This window comes from Petaurus breviceps, unplaced genomic scaffold (genome assembly GCF_028583685.1).
Source record: "Petaurus breviceps papuanus isolate PSGF00001 unplaced genomic scaffold, PetGlider_PUasm1.0 154, whole genome shotgun sequence".
NCBI classification, from domain to species: domain Eukaryota; kingdom Metazoa; phylum Chordata; class Mammalia; order Diprotodontia; family Petauridae; genus Petaurus; species Petaurus breviceps.
Genome location: NW_027185715.1, coordinates 1808401 through 1829568, shown reverse-complemented (window position 1 = coordinate 1829568; position 21168 = coordinate 1808401). Strand labels below are relative to the sequence as shown.

Genomic DNA, 21168 nt, shown 5'->3' with positions numbered 1-21168 from the left:
TAATTCTCACCTTACATGCCTTCCTTCTTCTTCCTACCGACTTTGTGAAAATAAGTGACACAATAATTTTGGTAGTAGCAAAAAAACCCAAGCAAACCCAAAACCTCAAACAAACAAAATCCAGTGGGTTCCTGTTGATTGGGGAATGGTTAGACAAACTGTATCATATAAATGTAATGGAATATTTTTACTTCTTAAGAAATTATGAGTGGCTGAAGGAAACTCAGGAGGACTTCTGTGAACTGGTACAGATCAAAGAAAGATTAACCAAGGGAACAGTATATGTATTTTTGACAGATTAATGTAAACAAAAATACCAAGAGGCAGTTGAATTCAAGTGCAGTGGTTATTATTGATTTTAGGGGCAAAATGACAAAATGCCACTTTCTTCCTCTCAGTAAATGCTGAATATAGGTATGATGTCAAGCTATTTTGGTGTACTGGTTGGTTTTAACTGTTTAGCTTTATTTTAAGGGGGGATTCTGGGGTTGAAGGTTGAATTAGATCAGGAATTAATTGGTATGAAATGAAAAGATGTTATCGAGCCTTTCTTTAGGAAGAAAATGCTAATAATGCAAATTAGACTTAAAAATATATTGCGGGGTGGCTAGGTGGTGCAGCAAATAGAGCACAGCCCTGGAGTCAGGAGGAACTGAGTTCAAATGTGGCCTCAGCCACATAACGTTTAATAGCCGTGTGACCTTGGACAAGTCACTTAACCCCAGTTGCCCTGCCTTCCCCCCTCCAAAAAAAAGTATATTGTGCATACATTTAGGGGGAAAGGACAGAAATGGTTGTGAAACATAGCATAACCCTGAATGTGACTATCTTCTAGCCGCTATGTGTTAAAAGACAAAATTTGAACCTGGCTCTTCCTGACTTCAGTCAAAGCTGGGCCTCCATCCACAACATGATATCTTTTGGTCATGCAGTTGACTGGAAAGTTCAATTTCCACTTTGCTTGTTGTCAATTATAAAAAATAATTTGAGTCAGTAGAGCAAAAAATTGCTTTAAAATCTATTCCAACAGGATTTCTCCTATTCTTATGTTTAAAACAGAAATAGCTTTGTTCAACAGCTCTTGATTATAAGTGTCAGGTTGAATATACATGTTGAAGGTATTTGCCATGTTACAGTACAAATAGATGAAGGATTTCCTGTAGATGAGAAGACTTTCTAGATGTTCTTGTTGGTGGATGATATCAAACCCCAGGTCATTATAGCCTCCAGCTTGTAACCACTCCTGCATTTACAAGTTTCTACACAGGAAAAACTAAACAGACGAAGAATGGATGCCCATTGTTCAGATGATATACCATTGGATGGACAGTTTGTAATACCATGTACTGAATGGCGTAGAGTCCCATAAATATGTATTATCAATTATACCACATATGGACATTGAATTAGGCCTAGAATTGAATAGGAGAGGATAATGCTGGATATCATGTGGGAAAGTATGCAGTGCTTTTATAACTCCCAACTTCTTCAAATGGAGCCTCACTTTTTTAACAACAGTATTTTTCCTGTAATGGCATATGATTAAACATAGAGTGACAAAGTTAATGAAAAATGAATTCTAAGTCGCCCAGAGGTGAATGGAGAAGCACATGCTAAGCATGAGTGGCCTGCAGAACCTTCTCACTGAAGACCGGTTCAAAAGCAGGCTTAAAAGTTATCCACAACATGAATGACTGAAAAAGGAGATGAGATGGCATTGATGCTTTGCATGAGAATGGATGAGGTGTTAGCTGAACACCCCGTGTGCTCAGCTAGCTCCTCTTCAATGCCCAAAGGATGAGCTACACCCTGCAGAGACCTTGATTCATCACTTAAGAGTGTGTTTCACAGTAACTGTCTTGGCATTCCTCCTGAGCTCCCTAAGGATCCTGCCAGTATGGATCAACCAGTATCTGGTTTTTAATATTTCCTACTTTTGCCTCTAAAACCAACTGAGGTCTCTACTCTTTTCCACTAACTTCACAATTAAGTGACTGTCTGACCCCAGACATAGATTTTAAGGAAACCTGCACCTCCCCTTTGTTAGCTAACCTTGAATAAACCCAAGAACATTCCAGGCCTACATACTTATGTCCCTCAACTAATGACTGCTGGTCAAAGATCCCAAATCAGAGCTGGAATCAAAGGCCATGAATGACCATCCTGGACCTCCTAAAAAGAAGGGGGCATTTTTCACATGTATTAAAGATGAGACTTTTCCTATACAGAAAGAAAGAGCTTTGGAAAGCCATCTTTGAAACTGCCCAAGAAAGAAAGGAAACAAAACAAGTTGTCAGAACTGTTCTAAGAGCTTTACATATATCTCATTTGATGCTCTCAACAAGGTGGTTGTATCCCCATTTTACAGTTGAGGAAACTGGGGCAAATGTGAAATCATTTACCTAAGGTCACATAGTTAACAGGTATCACAGGCATGATTTGAACTCAGGTCCTTCTGACTCCGGGTCTAGTGCTCTATCCATTGTGCCACTTAGCTGCCTCTAGACAGCAGCTGTCACAGCATTTTACCAGCCAGTATACAGATTTGGAGACTGAAAGTATCCTATTCCTATCTCCAGCGAATTGTAAAGAATATTCTTATTTTAGTCTCTTTTGGACATGTATTAGGTTTCTATTTCCTACTAGAGGGTATGCGTGGATTACCACAGAATACCTCATTTCTATTTCATATACATCCTGCTGATACTAAGAGATATTATTCTGAAATAGCACATTTATCCCTGAAAAAAAAAAGTATTTTCCACCAAAAGAAAGAATTGGAAACTGATCAAGTATCTTCATTTTTAAATTTCTTAATACCAGGGACTCCTCATTCTAATCGCTGTAATAAGTCATTCTAATTCATTTCTCTCTCAAATTATTTTGCATTTATTTTATAAATTTTACAAGTATATCTTATATTTACTTCTCTGTGTACATGTTGTGTTTCTCTTCCACCCTCACCCCTCAAAATATAAGCTCCTTGAGAACAAGGATTGTTAATGCTTTTATTTTTCTATCCCTCCAGCTATATCTTGAATAGAGTGGGGACTTAATAGTATTTGTTAAGTTGAATTGGGTAGACCCCTTTTTCAGATTTGCAAAAGGAAATGAACAAATGATAGGATGAAATGGATTGAGAAGGGATGAACAGATTGCTGTCTGAAGTATCTTTTTAAGTAGAGCTTGCTCCGAATAGACCACCCCCCAGTTTTCTTGCTGGGAATCCAACAGGGGAACAGTGATTTATAGAAATGGGTTTTTTTGCTTTTTTTTGGAGGGATAGAAATGGTTTTTATAATAGATTGCTTGATTCTGAGGATCATCCAGTTTATAAACTACTCCAGGCAGCCTAGTTTTTTGTGACATGGCAATAGAATGGAGTTCATTAATTCAGCATTTTGTATACCTTCCTTTAGCTGTTCTTTCTTTGTTCTGTGGTCACTTCTCAGACAGTATGCACTTTTGGACTTAAGTTTCTGGGCCTGGATTTGGGACACAGATAATTAGATTAGGTGATTTCCCAACCATAGATGTAATAATCTCTACCACTATTCCATTTGTACTTAAAAGTAGTAAACCTGTATAGACCTGCACAAAAAGGAGCTAGTTTGTAAAACTATTTTGTCTGGTAGGTGTTTGGCAAAAACCAGAGAGGATACCTCTACATTCTCAACTTACATATGTTTTTTTTTCCCCTAGTCTAATTCTAAACTGAAGCTGGTACGGAGCCTGGCAGTGTGTGAGGAATCTTCTGCCCCTTTTGTTGATGGGCCACTGGAAACCCAAGTAGGTTCTTTTTAGGAAGAATAGCTTCTAGATTTGGTAGCTTCTTAGTTAGGCACAGCAAGCAATATGAATGTCTAACTTGCAAGTCAGAGGGGAGGATGGAGGAAGGAGGAGATGTCCTAAAGCTGCTGCAGCCATGCTAAGTAGAGGAGGTGGACCACCCAGGATGTTCAAGTCAAGGAAATTTAAGGGTTGGGAGAGAAGTCTTCTTACCAACAATCTTTCCCTCCTATCCTACCCTGTGCAGTTGGGGCCTTTTTCACCCAATTTCGATTACAAAGAGCAGTGTGTGTAACCAGAGCTCTTCCTATAGCAGACACAGAGAGCCAATAGAATGAACTTGGCCTCAGCTGTAAGCCCAAGAGGGATTGTTTCTTATTAGAATGAAAAAAAAATTGATAAACATACTCTCTTCTGTAGGAGAGAGATTTAGATTAGCTGGAGTATCCTTTCCTTATTGACTATAATATTCTCATCCTTCTTCCCAGGATATAATTCAGTTGCATATCAGTTGCCCCTCTGACAAAGAGGAAGAGAAGTCCATGAAAGATGGCTCTGAAAAGGAAGACAAAGACAAAAATAAAGAAAAGGTCCCAAGAAAAATGCTGTCTAGAGGTGAGGTGTTACCCTTCATAGCTTAGGTCTTCTCTTCCTAGGTCCTTGATTCTGCTGACCTTAACTGTTCAATTTAGAGTGTTGTACTAATTCATGGATTTCTTGGGCGAGGAGATGTGTAGGAAATGTATTTTGCTTCTTACCCGACCCTACCCTTGAGTTCCAGGAGATAGTCCAGCTATATTAATATTACCTCTCAGAGGAGGACATTTTGAGCAATTCTGATATATGTTTTAATAGTAATATGAATTAATGCCAGGTAATCAAAAAATTACTTATATTTGACTTTGCAGAATGGATTATATGAACCTTTGAATGCAGAGTTGCCTTTCTAATGATTCTTTTCTTTTAAACTTCTTGACTGATGATAAGATGTTCTCAAGTCAAGCTGAGTGACAAGAGGGAGGCATTCCAGATTAAAAATTTCCTTTGGCTCCACTTTGTGAATGTTCTGTGCATAGTTCTTCAATATTATTTATTTGCTTAGACTCTGAATGTTGAAGCACTATCTGCTCCATCTACCATTTTCCCCCTGAGCATTCTGTCATGCTCAGGACATTCATTTAAATGCTTAAAGAGTCAGAAGGTGTTTCTGTATGATACTGATGCAACATTGTGGTATAGATTCCTGATTTTGTTAGTGTCATAGGAAATCTAAGGTTGGCCTGTTGGAATACCAAAACTTCGTTCTTTGGTTTTGCTGTTTTAATTCCTTATTGTGTGGATCCTTCTTTCCTGGCTTAATCAAGACTGTTGTAAGGGGTCAGTGGTCTGTTTTACTTATTTTGTGTGTTTTTGTTATTGTGATTCCAGACTCCAGTCAAGAATATACAGATTCCACTGGAATAGACCTACATGAATTTCTAGTAAACACACTGAAAAAAAACCCAAGGTAAAAATAGTGTTTAAGAATGGGGTGAAGTGAGGCAGCTAGGTGGCACAGTGAATAGAGCACTGGCCCTGGAGTCAGGAGGATCTGAGTTCAAATTTGGCTTCAGACATTAGCACTTATTAGCTCTGTGACCATGGGCAAGTCACTTAGCCTCAATTGCCCTGCCTTCCCCCCTCCAAAAAATATTTTTTAAAAAGCAAAAAAAAAAAAGAAAAGAAAAATGGGGTAGAGCTTAGGGTAAGGGGTGGGCCGTTATATTGGAGGGAAAATGCCCCTGATCTCTTATTATTAGAATCCCAGAGTAGAGTTTAATTTTGTAAAGGATTCATATTACTAACTTGAGTTTTCTGATTTTGGAATATTGGGGGAGGGAAATTTTTAGTGAAATTGTGACTGTAGAGGGGATAGTAGAAATGAAGGTATAGAATGTTTACAAAGAACATAGAAGTTTAAAAAAAATTTTTTTTATATTACAGGCTAGATATAAAAATCCTATAGATAATCATCAAAACAATGATTATAAAATAATTGAATGTGTGTTGATATCAATATGGCTGCCAGCAGAATGTCTCCCAGAAGAACATAAAAAACACATTAAAAACAAAGTTAAAAAAAAACCAAGGGGGGAAAAGTAAACAGATTGGGTGGTTTTACTTAGTAGTTTTTGTTTTTTAACACAGCAGCATAGACTAGTGAAACCTGTACAGCCTTTGTATCATCACCTGCTAAGGAGGGTTGGAAAGTGTTCTTCGTCTGTGATTTTGCGGGGTTGTGTTTTCATTCTTTTAAACAGTTAGGAGTGCTTCTTTTCAATATCTTTTAAACAGGGACAGAATGATGCTGCTAAAGTTAGAACAAGAGATTCTGGAATTCATTAATGACAACAAGTAAGTAGTGTATGTATGGAACACATTTTGGAGGGAGAAGGTCCTTAGAGGAAAAAATCTATGAGCGTGTCTTGGGGTAGCGTATTTTTACCTTAAATTCTGAATTTTAAAGTAAATATTCACGAGGCACCAGAAGGAGACAAGCAGCCAAAATAGGGATCAATGTGTATATAAGCCAAAAAAAAAAAAAAGTTTTTTCATCTTTTTTCCAGCTACAATGTAGACCAGAAACAAAAATCAGTTTGTTTTTTTTTCAACAGCCCCTGTCCTATATTCTACTGTTTCTTCATCAATTGACTTTTCCCTTCATTTCTTCAATCCAGTCTTTCTCTGGGCTTTTGCCCTAGTAAGTCCCAGACTTTAATATATTGGCACAGAGTAAAGTGCCTTGGATATAAGAGGTGTAGGAAAAACCTATTGGTTCACATTGAACATATCTCTCCTTAAAATGTTCTTCTTTTTCTTAGAAAACTTTCTGGTTCATATACTTCAAACAAACAAAAATTATGTCTCTTAAATTAATTTTTCCTTTGTCCTCTTTTATTCTTCCAATTTTGGGACTGCCCCAAGTAACCAGTTCAAGAAATTTCCTCAGATGACCTCATATCACCGGATGCTATTACACCGGGTTGCTGCCTATTTTGGAATGGACCACAATGTTGACCAAACTGGAAAAGCTGTCATCATCAACAAAACCAGTAACACAAGGATGTAAGCAAGGGGGCAAAAACTAGAAAAGCTCTCCTTGACCTGGAAGATGTAGGGTCAGGGTGTTTGTGCATTAAGGGAAGGGCACTCTGCCAACTCACTCTTGGGCCTCGCACAGCAGTTCCTGTGCTCTTGTCTTTTTGTTTTAGTTTTCAGTAGTCCTGCATTAGTTACATTTTAAGTTTTTCAGTAACTTCAAACCCTTTTAAGAAGCAAGCAGAGTAATTACCATTAATCACCTTTGTCTAGAAGATGAACCCAAGCCTTTCAGCTTAGATTCTCTGAGATATTATAGGTATAATCCTAGGAAAAGAAAAGTAATGCAGGGATAAAAAACATGGGGTCTAAACATTTTAAGGAGACCTCTTTATTTGTAGTGAAATGTTCCCTCCCTGAGATCACTTCTAAAAAAGCACCAGCTGAATTGAGAGTTGTAGATCATGAGAGAATAAACCCAGGCTACTTTCTAACAGAAGGGTTTCTTTCTTTCCCTAACATTCTCCCACAACCCCAGCCCTGAACAGAGGTTCTCAGAGCATATCAAAGATGAGAAGAATGTAGAATTTCAACAGAGGTTCATCCTGAAGAGAGATGACACCAGCATGGACCGGGATGATAACCAGGTGAAGACTTCAGAGGGGAGGGGCAGGTCTGCGGAGAAAGTTTTCAGTGAGAGAGAAACTGGGAAGAGAGGGGAATTTTTATGAAATAGAGAAAAGATTTAGAACTTGTGTCCAGCCACATGGAGCATACCTTATTCAGCTGTTAGACTACATTTGTTGATCTGGAAGCTACCCTTTGAGCCCCACAGAAACAATACTAAGTTTTACTGGATTTTCTCGTTTTTTCACATGGAACTCCATTACCCTTCTCAGAGCCCATCCCTATGCCTCCCTAACCCTTCCTTATTGTATTATATGACAGAGCAAAGCCCCTTCCTGCTTCTTCAGCTTCCATACAAATAGATATTTCTGTAGTAGTTGGGGAATTGTTTAGGGCACCCCAAAAGCCAACCCTGTCCCTCTCCCACTTGTCCACAGTCAGATATGTTCCTGAATATTAGAAAAAACATGTAGGTAGGTAGTGGTATAATTTACCCACTTTAAAAGTGATTCTGATCCCTTGTCCCCAGTCTTTTAGTCATTTTCTACCTCCTTCCACTCAAGGTGAGTTAGTTACATTGACTTTTGATGTTGGGTTCTACAAGTAATAGCCCTTTTATAGTACACTCCTGTGGGGAAGCCTGTCCTCTCCCTGTGAGTTCCCAGTTAATTTGCTCCAGGTTTCATTTACTGTCCTGGCTGCTGCCTTGACCTTGTGGCCTCCTTTAGGCAGTAATTGCTTATGCTGGGTTAGTTTTCCCTCTTCTTTCTGAGTTGATTAGTTTAGCTAAGTGAGGACTTTGTTTCTGACATAGTCTCCAAAGGGTTGTAGGAAGAGAGCAAAAGAAGGAAAGCTATATGGAATTTGGAGGACCTAGAGAGCAATCGTTATAATTCTACCTAGTCTCTGTGTGATAAGTAGTATCCCATTTTTATTCCTAACTGGGATGTAGTATGCTGTGAAGAAAACAGGAACATTTTCTATGGGCATATGTGAGGAGATTCTTAGGTTAGAGCATCATGATGGTTGTGGACAAACTGGGCCTGGTTGGGAAAAACAAAGCACAACAGCCTTTCCATGCCAATACCCTTCTTTCCATATCTCCAGTGGCCTATTTTGTATGAATTAGAGATTTTTCAGGCCTAGAGGCAAATTGAGTTAGAGACCAGTGATCTCTAACTTATACATACCTTTCAACTTTGTTCTTGATCCATAATGGAGCTGGCTCTGGGCCCTTCCTCATCTGTTGCACTTGGTGAGTAGGGATTATACAGTTGAGGACTGATGTCTACTTGGGATTGGACTTTAGAAGGAGATCTGGTGGAGTGCAGGTTCTTAGGAGCCCTGGTTACAGAGTCCCGCAACTAGCCAAAATGTAACTCTCCTGATCTTTATAACTAACTACTTACTGGGGATTGGTAGGTCAGAATGAAAAATTCATTGCAGTTGCTCCCTTTTCCAGGGTGCTTTATCTATACCTTTCAAAGCCACTGAATTAAAAGTTAGATTCTCTTAGTGGCTCTCATTCATATGGTCTCTAATCTCACCCAGGTCCTTTACCTTCTAAGATAATCTAAGAATGTATGACCTATGGTTTCTAGAATAGAATGGTGTTCAGTAGTCATGTTCATCACTAGAAACACCAAGGAGCTGGAAAAAAGAATGGGAGATCTGACCTGAGGTGGAGAGGTGATGTTTCTGCCGAGCCTGCTCTTTGCTATAAGATTATGCTTCTTTCTGCATTTGTAAAAATTAATCTTTTCTTGGTTCTTAGCCTCTTGGGCAACACAGTGTGCATCCTTCTTTCTGTCCTCTTCCAGCCCTACTTTTCTCTATCCCTCTGCCCCTCCAGCCTTCTTGTGGAACCTTCTCTTTATTCTTCTTTCTTGTTTTCCTTTATCCTTCCCTCTTTGTTTTGCTATTTAATTACCCACACATGCATATATGCACATATACTAGTTTTCTATCTCTCTTCCTCCCTCTAATGGCCGTAGCTGATTGTAAGATTAAAGAGCCTAGTTGACAGTTGTGCTTTAGAATTTATTTTCAATGTCTTGTTGTCTAAGCCAGGTATAGTTTACATCTTCAGACTGAGAAAATAGTGAATTAAAAAGGAGAGATTTAAGCTGACCCATTATTAAAATTTTCTCCTTAAACTCTGCTAAGGATATAACTGTTTCTCTTCCTTATCTGACTTCTTTCTACTCCTTGCTCTCCTTCCAAGACAGCATTTTATTTTCCAGGGTTATTCTAGGCTCTCACTGGCTGGAGAGGTACCTGATTGTTGCAGAGAAGCAGCCTGACCTATATAAATGGTCGCTCTTCTTGTTTCTTTGGGAGGTAAAGAGAGAGCCTCTTACCATCCCTTTCCCCTCACTTCCCCTTCACCCAAATCTCTGTCTCCCAAACTGCATGGTCAGATGTACCCAGTGAAATCTGTCCAAGATTAGATTTTTTTTCCCAATTTTTTGATGGCAACTATAAACTCTCCCGGTTTCTCTTCCTTGCTGGTGTGCAGTGAGCTTGCAGCACGAGGAGAACTTAACTAGATTAATTCTGCTCATCGATCTAGATCAGAGTTCCATTACAGGATGGAAGGAGGAGCAAGTCAATAGAAGAGAGAGAGGAGGAATATCAAAGGGTTCGAGAGAGAATATTTGCCCGAGAGGTAAGTGTAGCTTCTGAGAGTCGTCAGCCCATAGTTCTTAGTGCTTTATCTTTGATACTGTGAATGGAATGAATCTTCCATAAATAAATGTTTTTAAAAACCAACATCAGCTAACTCCAGATTTGGCCTCCAAAATTAAGTGTCTGTTGAAGGAGCTACAGATTTTTATCTGTGTTATTCTTGATGTGTATTTGTTGTGCAATAGAAAAGGAGAGCTAAAATTTGGAGCTGGCTGAGTTCGGTAGACCTGATAGATTGAAAATAGAATTGGTTTGAGCAGGGCATCTGGGAGGGCCCTAAACTTTTGCCCATCCCACCCTTCCCACCACCCCTCCAACTTCTACTACCCAGTTTTAGGCGTCATTGCCCCTAAGGGGCAGATTTACAATCTACGTGGCTAATACATCCATCTTGTTTAGTCACCCTAGTTTTAAGGATGTTGGTGATTTCAGAAACACAGGACTGGTGTCTGTTCTCTCTGAGCTCCTTATTTCCAAAAGCATAGAGAATACCACTGTTAGCCACTCAATGTCCCACACTGCCCTTTGAAACAAGGAGCCTCTTTCCACCTATGTTTCTTACCTTATACTTTTTGAAACACAGTTGGCTCCATGGGCCTTTTGCATTTAGAGTCATGTGGGCAGCATCATTCTCTAAGGCAGTTGGGCCATGTCCGTTGTTCTTGGTCCCAGCGTTCTGTCGGTCTGCCTCTGCATACTGCAAGAAAAGGAGGGGCAGTAAGAATGCAGGAGTTTTTAGTCAAGAAAGGATAGCATCAACAACTACCCGTCACACTCAGGATGAAGATCCAACATTCCTTTCTGGTCAAGAGAATGGTCACTTAAGACACGCTTAGTTCTGATCCCACTCTCCATTCAAATCCTCACTTCCTGACTCCTTTCCCTTCTCCTCCTAATTACCCTTCTCCCCACCCTCAAAATGCTGCTTCTTACTGTCACCCAGCTCAAACAAATGAAGTGGGGTAGAGAGGACATTTCAATAAAAGTGAGCTTTCTCCATTGCCTCAGAAGACCCCAGTCCTGCCACAGGACTTAATTTGGAACACTTGTGCAGTAAGTTTCCTTTCCCAAAGCCCGAGGAGGAATAATCTTCCGACCTTATTGCCTGTATGGGCTTTCACCTCCTGAATTAGGGTGATCTTTCAGAAGTTCATTGAATGTTCTGACTAGAGCTTGCCATCCCAACCAGTGACTGGATGGAATTTAAGGAGAGCTGTCATTTGCACATGGCTGGGGTCAGTAATGTTCCTTAGCATCATATGGACAAAGTAATTCAGTAAAAAGCACAAACGCTGACATAGGCAGCCTGATTGGATGCTATTCCTCACCAAATTCCAGTCCTTGTTGGCTTCATTAGCAACACAAATAAGACACGCACCCACCATGTTAGCCTTTAACAAATCAACAAATTTTATGAAAAAATAATCAGTTTTTCTTAATTAAATAGTGATGTGGGTCTGGTTGTCAGAAATACTTAGAAAATAGCAATACAATAGAAACTAAGGAAAATAGTTTAGAAACCTTCTGTCCCTTTTTTCCAAAACCCCTTGTCTTTTCATGCCTCTACTGAGGCCTAGATTCTTTGTCAAATCTCTGTGGATTTCTGAGTTTCATGTTGGATCCTCCTACTTCTTGCTGTGATGGAGGAGTTAGGAAGCTTTGAACCTCCAGACTGAGAAAGCTGAACACAGCCCAAAAACCCCAGGAAAGAAGTTGCTTGATTCCCAGTTGCAAGGGACCCCTCACCAGCCAGGGGGAGTTGATTAAGTTGGCATTGTGGATTCTGGTAAGAGGGAGCCTAAAAATAAGAAAAGTAAGGTGGCAAGAAGGCTGTTTGGATGGAAACGCTGCTGCTGCTGCTGCTGCCGCCTTCAACAGAGCTTCCGTGCTCTAGAAAGGGCATGCTGTCCTGCTTGGGTTTCTCTCCAGTGCCTACCCAGCTCAGTGGCTAGACATTGTTAGTACCGCTCTGTACCACTGTCTATCACATGTCCAGAGGAGTCCACCTTGATGCTATTTATTTGACTTAGGATTGCCTCTAGATGCTAGAAAGTAGCTTCTCCTCCTTCCCCTTGCTCCACCAAGCCTCTCTGGGTGTCATCAGGGCCACTCTCCTTTTGGTCAGTATAGTAGATGGAGATGGAGTGACTGTCGAGGGTGCTTCCAAATCACTCGAGTCTTCCTCTATTCCTCCATAACTCATATAAGAAGCCAAATCCATAGTTTAATAAGCCCTGCCTAACCCCTGGGAGATCAAGGACAAAACAAGCTAGTTAGATATACCTTCCTCTTCTCCCTTTTCCCATTCCTGTTCCTTACCAACCTCTGTCGTGAGACAGAAGCTTAGGGAAGCATTCCAGATCTTAGAACTCCTTCCCATTAGAAATCCAAGTCAGAGTGGGTGTGTGGGTAAGGGTTCCCGTCTAGGACCACACTGGTGGGGGTGAGCTCCTTTGGTTTGAGAACCGTGGGGATTCAGAGTGGCTTGGACGCCCTTTTTCAGATGTGCCATGCTGTTTTCTTATAAGTTATTTTCCGTTTTCTCCTCCCCCACCTAGACTGGCCAGAACGGATATCTAAATGACATCAGGTTAGTACCACTTAGCATGTTCCCTGCTTCACACTGAGCTTTGTCAGCAAGGATAATGTAATCCTGTAATGATGCTTTTCTTTGATGTTAACCAACAGACTCTCCAAAGAAGCCTTTTCTTCTAGCTCTCACAAAAGAAGGCAGAGTTTTAGGTACCTCTGTGTGTTCCTTTCCCCCCGTGTCCCCCCCCTTTTTTTTTTTTTTGCCATAATCTGTTCAGCAGAGTGAGTTTGCACCATGCATGGCTGCTTGTGGAATTGTTCAACCTGTGGTATTTGCAGTATTGGATTTCTTCCTCTTCCTTTCTCCTCCCCCTCTCAAAAAAAAACAACAACAAACCACACTGACACAATTCCTGCTAAATTATATTATTTCTGATCAAATTTTAGGCCCTGGATAGGTAGGTGAAAGGAGCCAGAAGAGTCTCATACTTCTTTTCTGTCCCTAGAAAAGTCAAAGGAATTGAGTGAAGTGGATGCAATTAACACATTTATTTCTTTGAGGAAGGATAAAATATGTCTTCTACAGATACCAATATTGAATTTGTGGAAGGATTTGGGGAGCGTATCCTTGGTTCGGCATAAGAGCAGGTTGTCTAGTCTTTAAGAAGAAGTGACTCCCAGACCCCTACCTTCTAATTAGTCTGTTAGGGATTATTTGTGAATAGTTCTACCTGGAGGCAAGGGAAGACAAAATAGCCTCTGGAAGGGCCTACCTGCCCCAGGGTGAGCTGAGAGCATGTTCTTTATGTGGTTCTCTTTCTCCTAAGCTTCAGTCGCATTTAGTGCTGGTGAATGATGCCGGATTGGCAGCCCCAGAGCCTGGTGCCTTCCCTTTATCCACAGAGCAGGTACAGCATGAGTTTCTCCCCTTCACTGTGGTATCTAAGTCCCACCCCAGCACGGACCATTTATGGGAGGGTTAATGGGAGAGACCTTTGCTCTAAGGTCATGTCCCTGTGTCAGTGTTTCTAGCTCATTTCACATAAAGGACTGGCTGCTGGATTCAGCCACTTGTTTTAGATCACCTTTTTCATGGTATGCTCTCCCCATTTTATAAATGAGAATATTTCAATATAGAGTAAAGTTCAGGTCTCTTCATATAAAAGACTATACAGTTAGACTTTGGGCCCAGGCAGTTTCCAAATGATGGGCAGCTAGATTGTATAATGGTTAGAGGGCCAGGCCTGGAGTCAGAAAGACTCGATCTTCCTGAGTTGAAATCCAACCTCCGACACTTGCCAGTCGTGTGACCCTGGGCAAGTCACTTACTCCTGTTTGCCTCAGTTTCCTCATCTGTAAAATGAGCTGGAAAAAAGAAATGGCAAACCACTTCAGTATCTTTGCTAAGAAAACTCAAAGAAGAGTCAGACAGCTAAAAAATGGCTGAACAACAGTTTCCAAATAGTACCTAGAGCTGCATTCCCCCCTATGTGATTTCTACCCGGGATTGTCACTCAGATTAAGGCCAAGCTGCATAACCAGATGAACCAAAGCAAATGGAATTCATGTGCTTGAAGTTGGGTAGGAAAGGATGTGGAGCTTTTCTGGATGATCTTGGACTTCCTGTGCGTGGGGTCCACCCCAAAGCCTCCGTATGTAGGGAGCTTTTGAGTAATGTGGGGGATTAGGAATGAGATTCCCTTATCTAGCTCCTGGTCCATTCCTCAGCTCAGGTTCATTAGGTCCTGCATAAACTAGTTTCCTACTCAAGATTATCTTTAACAGAAAGTAAGTGTGAGAGCCTCTAACAAAGATGCCTCAAGATGGTTCCGGACTCTGGGAGCCCAGAGCTAGTGTTCTCAGAAAGCTCTGCAAATTCTTTCAACAAAGAGTGGTTTAATAACATTATCTTACATTTGTAAGATAATAGCATAGTAACATAATTTTCAAAATACATTAATATTTGATTGTACCCGTGTTATGAATTAGGCAGGGCAGACATTATATGTATTTTACATGTGAGGAAACATAGACTCATCGAGGTTAAGTGACTTGCCTAAATTTATAGAGCTACTAAGTGGCAGCGCTGTGATCCTAACACGAGTCTTCTGACTAGAAGAGAGTGCTTTTCACCCTACGGTTTTGCCCCTCTCCAGGCCCTCAGGTCTCCTCTTAAGAGTGTTCTCTTCTGATACCTAATTAAGCTTGATTGATTAAAACTCTGCCATACTATGTGGCATTGCACTGTATGGAGAATAACTTAGATGAACCTGTGAGCAGGCATAGCTCTTGACTTTCTACCAAACCTTCTCTAGTTACAAATTTTTATCAGGAAATTTGAATAAAGATTTACATCCCTGGTCATGCAGTTTTATAGGTTCTGAGAAGGTGACTTCTTTATCATTCTAGAGTATCAATAATCATGTTCAGATCTCCAGTGCTCAAAAGCTTTGATCTGACTCTTTAGTCTCCCTGCTCCTTATTCTTCATCACCTGCCTCCTCTCCCCACACTCCAGTAAAACGTTTGGGAAATAAGTGCAGAGATTGAAATCTTGGATCCAGATTAGCAGTAACTGGGGCAACTCCCCCAACTCCTGGCTAACTTCTCATCCTGACTCTGGATAGATAGACCACCAAGAGTCCCATCACCTCAATTAGCACTAGGGGGTAATTGCTTTTTATTCTAAATGCTTTCTGCACCCCCCCCACCCTGCTATCCTGCCTGTTTTTAATTTAACATTAAAGCCACAGAAACTAAAATCAGCATCTGATTTATCTAGTCTAAAAGAAGTGTGATTCCTAGTCCGATGCTCAGAGACAATAGCACCGTAACCTAATTGTAGCTGTCAGCTTTATTCTCCCCCCACTTTTTTGGTGATGCACTGAAGTAACCAGGCTCTGCCTCTGGGCCCAGCAGGAGCGAAGTCGCAGTTGTGGCAAGAGAACAGGCCAGATCTTGTCCTGGCCAAGATTCATTCCAGCTTCTTTGACCTTCATTGGGGTTTGGTTTGTAACTAAGGTTATTTGGCACTTATGGTATGGGGCTGCTGCTAAAAGATTATAATGATGCTTCTGAGCTTGATTCTAAACTCCCCCAACACCAGCATCATTTCAGAACTCTCAGATATTTCCCTCTGGTTCTGGGTTTGATATTCTGCGAACAGCTACACTAAATCACCGGCTTCATGCAGAGCAGGTAGGTGGATGGCAGAGATTTTACAGGAGATGGCAGTTTGACTGGTTTAGGCGGAAGTGGTCATGAGGGTTGGTTGCTTTCTAAAGAACTTTGCCTCTGTTTCTCAAATTCAGATTAGACATTCTCACACGCATGTTCTCTCTCTTTCTGTACCTCACCATATCTTTCTTCCTTTTCTTCTCCTTTTCTCCTGTTCTCCCTCTCTTACTTTATCCCTTCCCCTTCTTCCTCTCTTCCTTTCTGTTTGCCTCTGTCCCTTTCCCTTTCCTTCTCCGTCTTTCCCTTTTTCAGTCTCTCCTGTTCTTTTTCTCTTTCCCTCTCCTTTTTCCTGTCCCTTTTCTCTCTTCCTTTATCCCTTTCTCTTTTCCTTCCTCCCTTTCCTTTCCATTTCTCCCTTCTCTTCTCCCACTTTGTTTTTTCCTTTTCTTTTCCTCCCCCTCTTCTTCCTTCTTTCTCACACTGTTACCTTCTTGGTCTTTCTCTTGCTGTGAGCCCTTTTCTTAGACTTGGCACTGGTCTCGTCCTTATTATATCACTCCACACTGATGATACTTCTCTCTTGTTTCCCTTTTTCCTAACTCTCCCTGGCATACATGGAAATCCTCAGAAAGCAGAGGTGCTGCTATAGTCCTTGAAAGACTCTGTTCACAGGCCTGTCTTTCTGATCAGATATTTAAGGGATATGAGGTTCTTTTTTTAAAAAAAAAAAAAAACATGAAAGTCTCTGAGAGAGAAAATTATACCAGGGGCCTATCAGTCTTTGGTGTCTGGCAAGGGATTGGACCCAGTTCTGGCATACCTACTTCAAGAAAGTAAGTTAGTTATGGTCTAGCTAAGGATGGGATGGCCAAACTAAGAATAGGACTTTTGACCCCACTGAACATCTGGGCAGGGGTAAGGGGAGTTGGAGTCATTTGTATAATGCGTTATAGTTGAGGTTCAAGGTTTTGTTCCCTAAAGTGAGACAGTTTCTTGGGTACCAGCAGATTGGGACTATATATTTTGATTGAAAACAAAAACCCTCCCATTTACTCTTATTATCTGTTATCTCCAATTCAGATATGCTATTGGGTATGAGAAGAAAATCCCTGGCACTTGATAGCCTAATAATAGGGGACTCTCAGTGTTTGGGGGGTCAGTAGGAATTAGGCTTTTCATTCTAAAATTAACAGTTTAGACTGGTAAGAAAGTCCGGCTCTTTCCATCACTTAAAATAGAACAACAAAGAAAATTCCTTTCCCCCATAACTTTCCTTGTTATTTTGCCTGGGGATACAATGATGTGCCTGAACATGGGTGTGCAGGCATAATTTGTTCTCCTTGTTCTGATTCCCAGAGAGAAGTTTGTTTGATTCTGTTTGGCTGGAAGTCTTTAGAACCAGTTGTGTCCAAATCTTCATGTGTAGCCAGTGCCATTAAGCAGACTGGGCCAGGTCTCCTGGTGCCAGAGCAATAGGGACCTCCCCACTGGCTCAGAAATGGCCATGATCTGGACCTTTGCTGGGTTTGGATCTGGGAGTTACACAGGGAACCTGCTAGAATGTTGCCCTGTTGAATCATTGTGACTGGTCCAGATCCAGATAGGTCTCCTAGCTTCCATACGTGGGTTTCCAGGAGGGCACAAGAGGTGGAAGCCAGGCTCCGGATTTTGTGTCATATCCCAACCACTTCTAGGTCAGTCACCAGTTCTCTCTCTCTCTCCCAGATTTACCCTTCTGCTCTTTGTTGCCACTCTTGGTCTTGTTCTGTCTGCTCCCATCAAGCCTCAATCAGCTGGCCAGCTAACAAGAAATCAATGTACCCTGTCTTCAGTGTTCTCCAAAGAACTGAAATAAGCTCTCCCCTAGCTCTTCTGCCAAGGTGGTGGGGTGGGGGGCGTTCTGACCACTGTGGTCTCTGCAGGGGGAACCGTGAGGGACTGAGCCGTACCTCGAGCAGCCGCCAGAGCAGCACAGACAGCGAGATCAAATCCCTGGAGCCCCGGCCTTGGAGCAGCACAGATTCAGACGGCTCTGTCCGTAGTATGCGGCCACCTGTTACCAAAGCCAGCAGCTTCAGTGGCATCTCCATTCTCACCCGGGGTGACAGCATTGGGAGCAGTAAAGGAGGCAGTGCTGGAAGAATCTCCAGGCCAGGTACTACAGCCACCCTTCCCACCCCAAGCGTGCCTCTGCCTCAGAGCCAGCCCTTCTCAGAACTGCCCAGCAGCAGGGACAGAAGAGGCCATGCTGCCAGATGGCCTCCGACCCCACTCGTGCGATGAGTCTCAGCTGCCCTATTAGGCCGTGTCACATTGCCAACGGTGTGCGGCTGAGGAGAAGCGCCTCTGCTAGGCCAGGGTCCTACGTAGGAGAGATGCTTCTGGTTGTCTTCTCACTCACTTGACATGTGCTTCTCTTGTGAGCTCTAAGATTATAGTGGCTACTTAGAAGAGGGATGGCAACAAGCTTAGCAGTGTACTTTGTGACTGACTGGAAGAAATAAAGCTGTTCTAGCACTACAGGGAGCCCGAGCATCCGTGTTCCCTTGGAGTCCTGAAACTTAGGAAGAAGGACATTTCTCTTGTGCAGGCCATGGTCATAAATGGTTCCATGACTTCTCCTGCCTTCTCTTCTCCCTATGTCTGTTGAGCATATAGTCTAGGAGATTTAACCTTTTACTACCCACTCTTTCCCCTGATCCCTCTCTGTCTCCAGAATATTAATCAGCTATGGCCTGAGGTCTTGTTTCTAGCTTAGATTCACAGTATTAAAAAGTCTACCTTTGAGATCTGCTGCTTGGAGAGCTTCTGCCCAGGCCCCTTTCTTGCCACTGTGAGCTAGTCTGAAGTGGGGAAGGAGAATTGGGAGGAGGAGTTGTACACATACCGTGTTTCCCCGATAATAAGACACTGTCTTATTAATTTTTTGGACAGAAAAACACCAGAGGGCTTATTTTCAGGGGAGGGCTTATTTTAATGAACATTGACAGCAATTTTAATAAACAGGTAAATGTGAACAAAAAAAATGTACCTTTATTCAATAAACAAATCACTGGGGAAGAACAGGATGACGCGCTCACTGCTGCAGCTCTGATTGGATGCAGCTTGGAGCGTGGCGTGTGTTTCACGGGGGGGGGGGGGGGGAACGGTGCATACAGGGGGTACCGTAATGTAGCGTGTAGTACAGGGGATCACATTCACTACAGTAGCAATCTCAATAGGGCTTATTTTCGGGATAGGTCTTATTATCGGGGAAACACGGTAGATGTCCCAAGAGAAGCAGACTTGCCTGCTCAGCACTCCTTTAAACTAACATGGTGGTAGAAAGGAAGTCCCTGAGAGCCTGGGGCTCTCATGGGACCAGAAGCCTGGGTAATGTCGTTGCAGTCCTTCCCTGGCCATGGCAGGGTGCGGGCTTCTGTTCTGAGGCTGCCTGAATGCCCCTGACATCTGGCTCAGTCTCAGAACCACACGGTGATCACAGCAGCTCCCCTCCTCTGGGAGGGGAGCGATCACTCTCTTCAGTGAGTGAGCTGAAATGATCTGTGCCATTGCAGAGAGACTGGAGGGTGGGATGGGGAGACAGTGGGGCTGCTGGGCGAGGAGGACAGAGCCATGGCAGGACTGCTTGTGTTCATTGCTTTGTGTCTCATCTGCACTTTAGGCTTAGCACTAGGTGCCCCAGAAGTGTGCAACCAGGTCACCTCATCCCAGCCTGGCCGGGGCCTCCTGCCTTGCACTACCCAACAGCAGCAACAGCAGCATCCAGCTCTCCCACCCACAGCCCAGCAACAGCCACCCTTGAGTAATCACATGATCTCACAGGTGAGTCACCGCTCAGTGTCAGAGGCTCTGATTGAGGCAGACTGTGAAGGTACAGTTGGTACTGTGGGCGGCAGGAAGGATCATTATTTGAGAAAAATGCTATTCCTCTTCCTTTTTGTGTAGGGGGAGTGGGGAGGGTTGTACAGAGAGCCCTGAGCCTGTTTTTTTCTGCTGCCTTATTTCTCCCTTTAGGCTTAAGGATGAGGTTCCTCTTTTCCATCCATTTTCTTTGTCCCCCTTTCCTTTTGCATCAGGTTGGCAATTTGCTCATTGTATCCAAATTTGGTGCTTGAAAGGAACACTGCTCCCACCTTGGCCTGGCTGAGCCTCAGACGGTGTGTCTTTGTCAGGGAGACAAGGAGACAGCACCTCAGGTCTTCCAGAACAGCTCTGATAGAGGGCACTGTGGCCCCAGTGTTTTCTCAGGGCCTCCCTCCTTTGGTTGGGCTGTGGGATCTTGGTAGCTCCTGGCAAGTGAATGAGGCCAGCTCTAACTGGAGAGCCCAGACAGAAGAGCCCAAGAACAGCTCAGTCGTGCCCTGTCTGGTGTCCCCCAGATCAGATGTTCCATTGCATATCTATTGATATGTTTGTTTGTTTATTCTCTCATTTATTTCTTTGTTTTTGTGCTGCATTTACTTACCTATGTCCCCTTCATCCCCAGTAGAATGGGGCATGGCCCTTTGTGGCATGGCCAGTTTGTATTTATTTTAGTATGACAGGAAAGCAGCATAGCTTAAGGATAGAGCCCTGGACTTAGGATCAGGAAGATCTTCATTCAGATCCCCCCACAAACACCACCTGTGGAATCCCTTCAGCTCTCTGTGGCTTCTCTGTCAAATGAGGAGGGTTGAACTCTGTGCCCTTTTAGAATAATCCAGAATTTTGTTAGGATGTAATTAGGATCATTTAGAGCCTTTCCAGCTCTGAATCTCCGACTCATTAATCCTGTGCTCACAGGGGCCCTGGGAGCTCTTCAACTCACAGCAGCTCACAGATCCACTATGTGTCAGAGATGCCTGACATTCAAACTGAATCTTAAAACTAAGACAGATCATGGCTTTGGGTCAAGATCCTGCAGTATTCTGCTGGAGTTTTCTCTCTGTGTTGGGGTGTCCTTGTATCTGCTAACATTGATACAGGGCTTTATCTGTGTTATCTCATTTGTTCCTCAGAAAAATATTGGGAGGTGCCGTATTTACTCTCATTTTTCAGATAAAGAAACTCAGGCTGAGAGGGTTTAAGTGACTTGCCCAGGGTCACACAGCTAGGGTGTGTCTGAGGCAAGATTCACACTCAGGTTTTCCTGACTTCAGATGCGTCACCCTGCCCGCTGGGCCACCTAGGTCGCTGCCTTCATCTCCTTAGCTTTACTCTTTGTCTGCCAGGCTTTCTACTCCTCTCATCTTCTCATTACCAGGAACCTATTTTCTTCAAAGTGACGCTTGGTCTA

At 42.5% G+C, this 21168-nt stretch overlaps 1 protein-coding gene across 7 annotated transcripts in view; it reads left to right on the top strand.

Moving 5' to 3' along the window:
- Positions 1-21168, top strand: part of R3HDM2 (R3H domain containing 2) — a 162935-nt gene that overhangs the window by 119053 nt on the left and 22714 nt on the right. For 4 of the 7 annotated variants that reach the window (XM_069079941.1, XM_069079938.1, XM_069079955.1 and 1 more), the window contains exons 4-14: positions 3703-3789; positions 4278-4404; positions 5218-5296; positions 6124-6183; positions 6754-6894; positions 7406-7514; positions 10067-10162; positions 12741-12772; positions 12871-12924; positions 17813-18045; positions 19555-19715. In XM_069079941.1, the coding sequence (XP_068936042.1) occupies positions 3703-3789; positions 4278-4404; positions 5218-5296; positions 6124-6183; positions 6754-6894; positions 7406-7514; positions 10067-10162; positions 12741-12772; positions 12871-12924; positions 17813-18045; positions 19555-19715 (1179 nt within the window). The remainder of the gene's footprint in view (positions 1-3702; positions 3790-4277; positions 4405-5217; positions 5297-6123; positions 6184-6753; positions 6895-7405; positions 7515-10066; positions 10163-12740; positions 12773-12870; positions 12925-17812; positions 18046-19554; positions 19716-21168) is intronic. The other 3 variants (XM_069079969.1, XM_069079964.1, XM_069079975.1) reach the window with 3 other exon arrangements.